The 12,529-nt window shown below is 42.0% G+C and overlaps 1 protein-coding gene across 2 annotated transcripts in view; it reads right to left on the reverse strand.

Annotated features, from left to right (window-relative positions):
• LOC133576383 (scavenger receptor cysteine-rich type 1 protein M130-like) overlaps positions 1-12,529 on the reverse strand; it is a 48,990-nt gene that overhangs the window by 23,990 nt on the left and 12,471 nt on the right. For both annotated transcript variants that reach the window (XM_072912233.1, XM_072912232.1), the window contains 6 exons: positions 9,646-9,939; positions 9,254-9,568; positions 8,900-9,184; positions 3,168-3,482; positions 2,755-3,057; positions 2,376-2,684 (listed from right to left, as the gene is read on the reverse strand). In XM_072912233.1, the coding sequence (XP_072768334.1) occupies positions 2,376-2,684; positions 2,755-3,057; positions 3,168-3,482; positions 8,900-9,184; positions 9,254-9,568; positions 9,646-9,939 (1,821 nt within the window). The remainder of the gene's footprint in view (positions 1-2,375; positions 2,685-2,754; positions 3,058-3,167; positions 3,483-8,899; positions 9,185-9,253; positions 9,569-9,645; positions 9,940-12,529) is intronic.

Consider the following 12,529-nt stretch of genomic DNA (forward strand, 5'->3'; position numbering starts at 1 on the left):
GAAAATACGGTATATGATCTGTCGTTGAGCAAGGATTAAAAACCTGAGATAATGTTGCACCTTTTTTATGACAAAGCAAAAAGTCTTGCTTGTCAAATTTGTTCCATCAGGTGGAGGTTCGACAGCGATCATATTCAAAACAGCTGACTGTACTTAGCGATGGCGGGAGGATCGCAAAGCCCATTTATATGTGTCTTTTTTTCTTAATGTTGAGTGAAAATAAAAGCATGTTAACATTCAAACATGTAATAAATCATTTTAAAGTGCGTTTAAAGGCAGCAAGGAGTGTTGTTAAGCTTTGGAAATGACAGCGCACAAACGTGACGTCTGCATTTGTATCGTGTACACGCATAAGCTGAGTGGAGAGTTTTGGAACTCTACACTTTGGCCAGCTTTTGCAAAAGTCTGCGTTTTTAAGGACACAAGTATGGGTTTGCGTGTGGACAAGAGGCCTAAACGCAGAGATAAGTATGTGTGATGTGACACAAGTAGGGGACTTTATTTTTTTATGTTTCATTGCCAGGCATGTCTTAGTGTTTTTATTGCTGTGGATTTTAATTGCATGTTTTTACACTTTAGAATTTGATTGTAATTTTAGTTGCATGTTTTTACACTTTGTGGACTTTGATTGTATTTTTAATTGCATGTTTTTACTCCTTGTGGACTTTGCTGGCATTTTAAGACATTGCCCCTTTTGGCTTGTTGCCCCTGACAACCAAACGAACGGCCCCTGAAATCAGACGCACCTGTGGAGCATTAGGACTGCACACATTTAAAGGAGGGAGGAACAGAAGGAAGGGGAACCGGAGAGTATCGACAGGCTTTGCCAAGAGCGTCCGGGTGGACGCTCACAGGCGGGGAAGGAATTCAGGACTACGCAGCAGACCCCGCAAGTTACCGGAGTGAACCCCAAGAAGCCCACAACACGCAGGGGCAGAGGAAACTCTGCCTCAGAAGTAAGTGTCGTGGATTGTGGATCTGTGGGGGTGATCAAATGCCTTTGGCTGTGGGCTTGCGGGCTCGTGCGTTGTACACTGGCTGTGTGGTCCTGTGGGCAGGAGCGGTCGGGACCCAGAGACCTGCGGTGATTCCCGGGAGCGACCAAAAGGCGGGGCGAGACGGGACGCGTACGGCCACGTAGATCCCACCAGAGATTGGTGAGGAGAGTGGGCGTACTCAATATTTCTACGCGGAACTACAGCAGAGGCAGGGGAAACCCTGCCTTGCGTGTAAGTGTGACGTCAGCCCTGAGAGCGTCTCCGTGTTTTTAGATTATTTTATCCCCGTGGCCTGCCTCCGATTTAATTTGTGTGCAGGAGGACGCCGTGGAAGTGAGCGGAGCCAGGACACTGACCACGCCTGTCGTGGCTGTACCCTCACCTATATTATTGTTTACCAATTGGTATTTTTAGTGTTATCAACTTCACTGTATTTTTAATTTGTATTGAATGAATTGTAAATGAGCATCATTATCTTTCCTTATTTTGGGACGGTTGCTCTCACTACATTGGGTTCTTAATATTTACATTTGTTTTAAGCTAAATTTTACTAGATTGTAATAGTAATAGTAGAGTTTTAACTTGCACTTACAGATGTAGCGACCAACTGTAGTTACTGACAGTGGTTTTCTGAAGTGTTCCTAAGCCCATGTGGTGATATCCTTTACACACTGATGTCGGTTTTTGATGCAGTACCGCCTGAGGGATCCAAGGTCACAGACATTCAATGTCACGTGCAGTGATTTCTCCATATTCTCTGAACCTTTTGATGAATACAGACCTTAGATGGTGAAATCCCTAAATTCCTTGCAATAGCTGGTTGAGAAATGTTCTTGAACTGTTCGACAATTTGCTCACGCATTTGTTCACAAAGTGGTGACCCTCGCCCCATCCTTGTTTGTGAATGACTGAGCATTTCATGGAAGCTGCTTTTATACCCAATCATGGCACCCACCTGTTCCCAATTAGCCTGTTCACCTGTGGGATGTTCCAAATAAGTGTTTGATGAGCATTCCTCAACTTTCTCAGTCTTTTTTGCCACTGGTGCCAGCTTTTTTTGAAACATGTTGCAGGCATCAAATTCCAAATGAGCTAATATTTGCAAAAAATATTAATATGTATATATAATATAAATAAAACGTTTTCCAGTTCGAACGTTAAGTATCTTGTCTTTGCAGTCTATTCAATTGAATATAGGTTGAAAAGGATTCGCAAATCATTGTATTCTGTTTTTATTTATGATTTACACAACGTGCCAACTTCACTGGTTTTGGTGTTTGTACATACAGAAATGAGAATCACAACTTATTGTCATGATAGGAAAGAGGAAACACAACAAATTAGCCTTCCACAGTTAATTCATCCATTTCCTCATACCTGAGCAGACAACGCCAGCGATGGACGAGGCGTTACAGCTTCTGTCCAAGAATGGAGTTTGGCGGCAGTCGGCCAACGTAGACTCAATGCCGTTGCACTCGATCTGTTCGATCCAGGTGTGTCCCGAGCCCCGACCGTACTCCGCCATGGTGGTAATTTGCTGAGCTCTGCCGCAGTCCAGCTGTTTGCACACCACCTCCGCGTCCTGGACGTCCCACAGTTCACCACACACGTTGCCCCACTGGCCTTTTTCGTAGAACTCCACTCTCCCGACGCAACGGTTGTGTCCACCGGCCAACCTCACGTTCCCTGAGGAAGGGGTGCGCATATCCATAAGCCATGATGCTGAGCGTTATAGGACAAATGAGAAGCGGTTTACCTGAGCAAACGACAGAGGCCTCCTCGAAGAGATCGTGGCTGCTTCGGACATAATCCGTCAGTGTGCACTGCGTGAGAGAACGCTCCCTGCCACCGCAGCTGACCTTGTATCCCCGCGAGTCGCCGCTGCTGCCGAATGATACCGAAGTCTTCACGGGATCGCCGCAGTTCATCTCTCTGCACACCACCGCCGCTTCGTTCATCCCCCAGTTAACGTTAAAGACAGACGACCAACTGGCTTCGCTGTGGGACACCTCCACCCGCCCCGAACACTGGTCGGTGCCGTTTATCAGTCGGATGGTGGCTAGGAGAGGAAGTAGTTACAATACAGCAGTTATCTTCTTATTACACTTGTAACGGTGTTAATAGTCTTGTCTTAATGCAGAACTCCAGCAACAAGGAAATCCTGTTCACCTGAACACACCACACCGGCATCTTCGCTATGACCGCAGTTATTATCTCCAAATGTGGAACGCGTGCAGTGGGCAAGGGACGACTCGTTCCCCACACATTCCATGTCATCCAGCCAGATTTCTCCTTTGCCTTCGCCGAAGAAGCCGCCGGGTTTGGCCATCATGGCTGTCCCGCAGTCCATGGCACGGCACACCACCTGCGCGTCCTTGATGTCCCAGAAATCGTCACACACTGTCCCCCACTGGCTGTTGTGGTAGACCTCCACCCTGCCAGAGCATCGGTCTGTGCCGTTGACGAGCTTTAGGGATGGACTACCTAAGAACGCACACAAAGTGACTTTTGTATTATACAGCAGTTCATTTCAGGCAAATTCATTATACATGTAATACTTGCAGTATTTTGCCCATTTTAAGCATTACCAGAACATTTTTATTTCACAGTGCATAGATTCATAATCTAATATTAACTTTTCCAAACTCACAATTTTGCAGCAGCTGAGTAGCTAGCTCACCTCTCTCTGCGCAAGATGATGTGTTACTAAATTTGGTTAACATAGCTTGGTTATTTTGCAGGTGACAGCATGTAAATGGAGCGTTTTTGCTGATGTTTTTTAAAGCACTTTATAGGTGGGATAGATGAATCCTTATTACCTGCATTGTAGACGCCTCTTGCTAGCAGTTAATAACAATTTGGAATTCCCAGAAATACGTGCATTCTTGACTCTTATGGGGATTGTGAATAAATAAATGTAACAATGTTTTAATTAGGGCTGCAACAATGAATTGATTAAATCACAGGTACATGCACATCATTTATGGCTGGAAATAATAAAGCACTTTCTGGCTGAATATCCATCCATCCATTTTCTACCGCTTATTCCCTTTGGGGTCGCGGGGGGTGCTGGAGCCTATCTCAGCTACAATCGATATATTTGTTAAAATTCTGACAGAAAAATGTCTGTCTATTAAAACTGTCTATTACCTGACCACTTCTATGTTAGCTACCTCTCTTTGTTTATAATGTATATTTTCTGCTGGATCTACTATGTATTTTATGCTGCCCTTTTTTCTTTTTTTTTTTGCTGCAGCTGTTACATATACTGTAATATTGTACATGGTAATTGGGATTTGTTATATATTGTATATATTATATTACAATATAATATAATATATCAGTATATATTACATACTGTATATATAATATGTAAATATTACATATGTTATATTTGATATTGCTACTATGGTACATTTAGGTCTACTTATTACCTGCACTATCTTTTCCATCCCTTGAAACTGACCTACTGTGTGGAACCATTTCCCTTGTAGATCAATAAAGTTTGTCTAAGTCTAAGAAAAATGTACTGCATGCAACTGCATATTTTTACCACTCTAAAATGATCTGATCATGCAACAAGATGTTCCAAGAATTTTTTTTTGATTATCAAAAATAAATACTTAAAATATCTGCTTGTTGCCTTGATTTATGATTTTAAAGAATGTTATCAGTCTGTTAGTAAAACATAATTACACTAATATAATTCAGTTGTTAATGCACATTGTGTTACAAGGCTATGACATGTTGATATTCATATATATTCACTGTTACAAGCAGCACTCCCAGGGCAGCCATAAATGCGATGTGGCCCTCAATAAAAATGAGTTTGGCACCCATGATTTAACCTTTGATTTATATCCTGTGTCTTCAAATAATAATTTCATGAGTGAAACTATTTACAGTGATTACATTTTCACTGCTTTGAGTTTCCGGAACAAAGTTTCCGCACCGCCGCTGCAATAGAGCGGACATGAGAGCGGTGGCGTGTGGGTGCCTTGATTTGAGTGACTGCGAACTGCTGAACGTTTTTAATTTAATAAAATGTTTATTAATGCAGACATGTTAACAGTGCAATTTCAATGTGGAGGATGTGTATTTACAGAAAATAAACGGTGATGGTTATGGCAAGCAGAAAAATGTTTGTTTATTTCAACTATTTTCCCTAAAATATGCATTGAGGCTAGGGATGTCCGATAATATCGGACGGCCGATATTTATCGGACCGCCGATATTATCGGCCGATAAATGCTTTAAAAAATAATATCGGAAATTATCGGTATCGGTTTCAAGATTATCGGTATCGGTTTCCAAAAGTAAAATTTGTGACTTTCTAAAACACCGCTGTGTACACGGACGCAGGAAGATGTATAGAGCGCCAATTAATCCTTGAAGGCGCTGCCTTTGCGTACTGGCCCAGTCACATAATATCTACGGCTTGACACACGTACTAGCGAATGCAAGCATACTTGATCAACAGCCACACAGGTCACACTGAGGGTGGCCGTATAAACAACTTTAACATTGTTACAAATATGCGCCACACTGTGAACCCACACCAAACAAGAATGACAAACTTATTTCGGGAGAACATCTGCACCGTAACACAATATAAACACAACAGAACAAATACCCAGAACCCCTTGTAGATGCTTGTTTTCATTCAGAAAAATCTACCTCTCACACGTGATGACAAGGAGAAAAAGAATTAGCCCACTCTTTGAGCTTCATCTGTTGCACAAATTAACTAATAGTCTGGACTGAGTGAAGCTGTTTTATTCATGTTTTGTGCCTTTTTTCCCCATGCACTTTAAAGGATGGCTGTGTTTTCTACTAGTCTAGACTGAAGCAGTTTTTTATTTTTGTGCCTTTCTTGTTTTTATTTGCACATTTTTGTTACTCATACGAATACGTTAAGAACAGGGCAGATTGAGCCCAGTCTATAGTATACTCTGGACTGAAGCTGTGTGCTTTCATTGTTTTTGTAGCTGTTGTTTTGAGGCATGTTTTTAAAAAAAATGCACTTTGTGAAAGTCAAAGTACAGTGTTTCTCATAGTTGTAGTGGGTATCAGGATTATTTCAGGGAGAGCATGTCCCACATTCCAAGATGCTGTTTTGAGGCATGTTAATAAAAATTATGCACTTTGTGACTTCAATAATAAACCATGGATTACCCCACAATTAAAAAAGAGCCTGAGGGAAAAACATAAATCCTTCAAGCAACAGGACTGGGTCAGCCTCAAGACAAAAAATAGGAATTTAAAAAACGAGGTATTTAAAGCAAAACTGAAGTACAAAAACAAACTGGAAACTGAATTCAGCAACATGAACACCAAGCAGGCATTTCAGAAGGTGAAAACCCTGACAGGATGCCAAACAAAAACATCATGCACTGTCAGTGACCCAGAAACCCTCTCTAAAGACCTGAACATATTTTTTACCCGCTTTGATAAATTGGACTTCTCACCAGAGTGTCAGGACCTGCTGAGAGCCCTACCACCACCAGACCCCGAGGAACCGGCCCCCTTCACAGAGGAGGCAGTACGGCGCCAGCTGAGCCGCTGCAAGCCAGGCAAGGCACCAGGGCCTGATGGCATTCCAGCCAGGGTGATCAGGGACTGTGCCATAGAGCTCTCCCCTATCCTACACTCACTCTTCTGTGAAAGCTACTGGACTGCAACAATACCTGCATTGTGGAAAACTACAACCATCATCCCAGTACCGAAAAAATCCAGACCCACAGAACTCAACCATTACCGCCCCATAGCCCTCACATCCATAATTATGAAGTGCCTGGAGAAACTGCTGCTTCACATCATCCTTCCAGTTGTCACCCCACACCTGGACCCCCTCCAATTTGCCTACAGGGCCAGGAGGGGCACAGAGGATGCTGTGGCCTGCCTGCTGCATCTCCTCCTCCAGCATCTGGACTCCCCAAGCAACTTTGCCAGGATCCTCTTCGTGGACTTCAGCTCCGCCTTCAACTCCCTACAGAAGCATCTACTGATCCGGAAACTACACCAGCTCAACATCCCCCCTCAGCTGATCCACCTCACCCACAACTTCCTCACCGACCGATTGCAAGCAGTAAGGGTGGGCTCAAGCACATCCCCGATGCTTACCATCAACACCGGGGTCCCACAGGGATGTGTGTTGAGCCCTTTCCTGTACACACTCTACACCAATGACTGCCGTAGCATCTCACCCACCACAACATACTTAAAATACTCAGATGACACAGCCATTCTCGCACTCCTCTCCAACAGTCAATCCATCCTGGACTATCATAACACAGTCAAACATTGCACAGAGTCATGCACAGCAAGTTATCTGGAAATCAATGTCAATAAAACAAAAGAAATATGGTTCAACCCCCCTTCACCTCAGAACCCCATCATCATAAACACACAAACAGTTAAAACAGTTGACACTTTCAAATACCTGGGCGTAACCTTGGACAATAAACTCACCTTTGATCAGCACACCACGGACATTCAAAAAAGAAGTCAACAAAGAATGTCAGCCATCCGAAAACTTAAAGGACTATACGTTGCATCTCATCTCCTGTTATTACTTTACCAAAGCATTGTTCAACCCATCCTTCTGTACTGTTCCACATGTTTTTTCACCATGCTTTCTGTAACCAACCTGTACCAAACTCACACGCATTACAAACATAGCAGCTAAAATCATCGGCCTACCCACACCCAACATTTCAGACTTAAACTACAGGTCTATCACCCGACTGGCAAAAACAATAGTCCAGGATATCACTCACCAACTACACCAATACATCATCCCACTACCATCAGGGCGCAGGTACAGAACTATCAAATTCCGGAGGGCCCGCCTCAGGAAAAGCCTTATCCCTGCAGCTATAGCCGCCCTTAACAGCAGGCCCGGCCGACCCGTCTGACAAGCCTGTAAATGTGTGTTAGTCTTGTATGATGTCTTTTTGTTATTTTTTTTGTGTGTGATGTGTAATGTCTAGTGTTTAAATGTACGGCAGTGACAATGAATTTCCCCAAGGGGACTAATAAATCTAAATCTAAATCTAATCTAAAAATGGCAGTGAAATGTTGGCACTTTTTTACATAACTTGAGTTGATTTATTTTGGAAAACCTTGTTACATTGTTTACTGCATCCAGCGGGGCATCACAACAAAATTAGGCACACATTTAATTCCAGTCTTAATTCTACGACTATATATATTGGTATCGGTTGATATCGGTATCGGTAATTAAGAGTTAAACAATATCGGATATCGGCAAAAAAGCCATTATCGGACATCCCTAATTGAGGCTATAAAGTGTTTTATGACGGGACGGCGTGGCATGGTTGGGAGAGTGGCCGTTGCCAGCAACCTGAGGGTTCCTGGTTCGATCCCCAGCTACTCCAACCTAGTCACATCCGTTGTGTCCTTGAGCAAGACACTTCATCCTTGCTCCTGATGGGTCGGGGTTAGCGCCTTGCATGGCAGATCACGCCATCAGTGTGTGAATGTGTGTGTGAATGGCTGAATGTGGAAATAGTGTCAAAGCGTTTTGAGTACCTTGAAGGTAGAAAAGCGCTATACAAGTATAACCCGTTTACCATTTATCCGATTAATCGAGGAACTAATCGAATTACTTGATAACTAAAATAATCGATAGGTGCAGCTCTAGTCTAATGCTAGTCGACTCTCGTCTAAACGTCACAAGCGCAGGTACACAATCTGGTGCTAAGTTTCCAGGTAACTTCTTTTTACACTTGTAATGCCAGTTCGAGCGCTAAGAAAGCGCAATGCATGAAGAAGCTGTATTACTAATACTCATTGACTGTGGGCTGTCACCCAGCATCAAGCATGAGTACGCATGTTAGTGGTTATCTTCTTTACACTTGTCCAAAAAGTTACGTTACCTGCGCATGAAAATGACACCCCTCTGCACGCGTCGGAGGTTTCCTCAATGGAACACTGGGAGAAGGAGGTGGCATCTCTTGGACAGGCCCCCCTGAATGCTCTGAGATCACTTTCGCCCAAATATTCTGTGGTTTTGGAGAGAGGTCCGCAGTTGAGTTCCGTGCACACCATTGTGGCCTCTTTCGCGCCCCAGTTGTGATTGCACATTTTGCCCCAGTTGCCGTGGTGGAAGACCTCCAGTCGGCCTGAGCAGTGCGTGGTTCCGTTGGTCAATCGGAGTGTTTCTGGGAAAATTAAAGAATATGCAAAAGAAGAATGTTAGAGTACAAATGCACGGCTACAGACAACCATACCTGAACATATCACGCCGGCGTCCTCATTGTGGTTGCAGTCATGCTGCCCAAATCCTCTGTGCGGGCAGTTAACCAGGGACTCCTCTTTTCCAGTACACTCCAAGTCGTCCAGCCACGTCTGATCGTTGCCGACACCAAATAAGGCGTTTTGCGTGGCGACCATCGGAGCGCCACACTTCATCTCACGACATGTGACAGCTGCCTCCTGCATCCCCCAGTTGTCATCGCACACCGTCCCCCATTGGCCCTCGTAGAAGAGCTCCACTCGGCCGGAGCACCGGTTGGTCCCATTGACCAATCGAAGGGGTTGGGTGTCTGTTCGGTTAAAATACACGAAAAAGCACACAATTAAATTGTTGCTGATCTAAAGTCAAAGGACACGACTGACTCACTGGAGCAATGCACACTGGCGACTGTGCAGTCCTTCTGCAGCGGTTGATGCGAGCACTGAACGATGGAGCTCTCGTTCCCCAAGCATTTGGTTTGGATCCCAGAGGCTTCATGCACTCTTCCAAAATCCAGAATTTCTTTAGAAAAGAGAGGCTTTCCGCAGCGAATCTCCCGACAGATCACCTCGGCTTCTTCCTGGCCCCAGTCCGTGCTGCACACCTTTTTCCAGTGGCTGTCCAGGTAGATTTCCAGTTGGCCGTTACACCGATTGCTTCCTTGGCTAACTTTAACGTGTTCTGCAAATCAGTCCATAAATGACTACTTTAATATTGCAAAACAAATGCTATCATTCTTGTAATACAAATTTTCCATACACTTTGAATGTTTTTCTATTAAAATAAATTTCAATTTGCAAGCACAATAGTTTTAAATGTTTTATACTAGGTTTTTTTTTTGTCTAAAATAGGTCTTCATTATCAAAGAAGTATTTGTATTTTTGTCATACATTGCTATTTTTTCCCATCTTATCAAATTATGACTATATGTTACTGTTATTATATGACCATGTTATCACAAAATTAAGTTGTGATTTCTCTCAATATTACAACTGAATTGTGCTGAAGACTTATTTCTCTCAGTATTACTGGACAACCATTACTTACTAAAATTACACATTTATTCAATTGAAATTTAATTTTCTTCCCATAAAAACTGAGTTTTCTTGTAGAATTAAATCCATCCATCCATCCATTTTTTACCGCTTATTCCCTTTGGGGTCGCGGGGGGCGCTGGAGCCTATCTCAGCTACAATCGGGCGGAAGGCGGTGTACACCCTGGACAAGTCGCCACCTCATCGCAGGGCCAACACAGATAGACAGACAACATTCACACTCACATTCACACACTAGGGCCAATTTTAGTGTTGCCAATCAACCTATCCCCAGGTGCATGTCTTTTGAGGTGGGAGGAAGCCGGAGTACACGGAGGGAACCCACGCAGTCACAGGGAGAACATGCAAACTCCACACAGAAAGATCCCGAGGCCGGGATTGAACTCACGACTACTCAGGACCTTCGTATTGTGAGGCAGACGCACTAACCCCTCTTCCACCGTGCTGCCCTAGAATTAAAATGTTATGGTTAGATATTCTATCTTTGTCTTGTAAAATTAAATTAATTAATATAAAAATATATAAAATTCCCACAAAAATTTCTATACTACAACCCATTTTTTTCTTGTAAAAATAAACTTTATTCTTCAATTCAATTCTTTCTTTTGTAATATGGCTATTTGTTTGCAAAATGACATTTTTTTTGTATTAAATTATCTTTTTTTTACCACAATTGTGTAAGCTAAATTATACTGCATTCTTTGTTGTCATGGTACACTTTTATTTATTTCCAGAATGGCCCAAGTAATATTTCTAATACGATATTGATATTGGAGCTATGAGTATTGGCGGATACTGATATTGATCCAATAGGATATCAGCAAAAATCATACATACGTGTATTATTTTGTAATGAGGAATGTTAGAAATGGTATGATCAAGTGGAATTTCTCAAACAGAGAATAATGGTAAGTATGACCATACTTGCCAACCCTCCCGGATTTTCCGGGAGACTCCCGATATTCAGCGCCTCTCCCGAAAACCTCCCGGGACAAATTTTCTCCCGAAAATCTCCCGAAATTCTGGCGGAGCTGGAGGCCACGCCCCCTCCAGGTTTATTGTTAGGCAGTTTCATTAACGTCCTCCCAGCGTGGCAACAACACATAACAACAACAACAGTCACGTTTTGTCTACCGTAAAGCAGTTCGTCTGCCGTAAACAGCAATGTTGTGACACTCTTAAACAGGACAATACTGCCCTCTACTGTACATGCATATGTGACAATAACATATACGGCTTTTAGAGAGTGCAGTGCACAACTGCGCACACAACAAGGAGACGAAGCGGAATGCATCATCAGAGAGGGTGTTCAGCATGGTTAGAAAAATAGTGACAGAGAATAGAACAAGGATGGACAATTCAACCCTTAACTCAACAATGAGTAGATGAGTGTTATGTGTGTGTATATGTGTAAATTAATGAACACTGATAATCAAGTATTTCTTTTATATATATATATATATATATATATATATATATATATATATAATAAAATAAATATATGTATAGCTAGAATTCACTGAAAGTCAAGTATTTCTTATATATACTGTATATATATATATATATATATATAAGAAATACTTGACTTATATATATATATATATATATATATATATATATATATAAGTCAAGTATTTCTTATATATATATATATAAGTCAAGTATTTCTTATATATATATATATATATATATATATATATATATATACATATATATATATATATATATATATATATATATATATATATATATATATATATGAAATACTTGACTTGGTGAATTCTAGCTGTAGATATACTCCTCCCCTCTTAACCACGCAACCCAACAACACCCCACCCCCCACCTCCCGAAATTGGAGGTCTCAAGGTTGGCAAGTATGAGTATGACAAACACTAACCTATTAATTTCTAACCATCTGGAAAAGATTTACAGTGCCTTTAATTATGTTATTCTGTTTTTTTGGTGACATCGCAACTTGAGGAAAGATATGAAAATTCAGGGAACTTGGAGCACTAACTGCTAAATTTACATCTAGCTTATTGAAGGTCCTGAAGGAAGGGTACTTGTTATCAAAGACATCAAGGATCTGTATAAAGATTAAAGTTGACAATAACAATAACAATAACAATAACAATGGTAATGGAGTCTGACGGAAAACAAACATCTACACTCAAGTAACACAAAAGACTGCTGAACAGGAAAAGATGGTACTGAAA

Source organism: Nerophis lumbriciformis, linkage group LG34, assembly GCF_033978685.3.
Source record: "Nerophis lumbriciformis linkage group LG34, RoL_Nlum_v2.1, whole genome shotgun sequence".
Lineage (NCBI taxonomy): Eukaryota > Metazoa > Chordata > Actinopteri > Syngnathiformes > Syngnathidae > Nerophis > Nerophis lumbriciformis.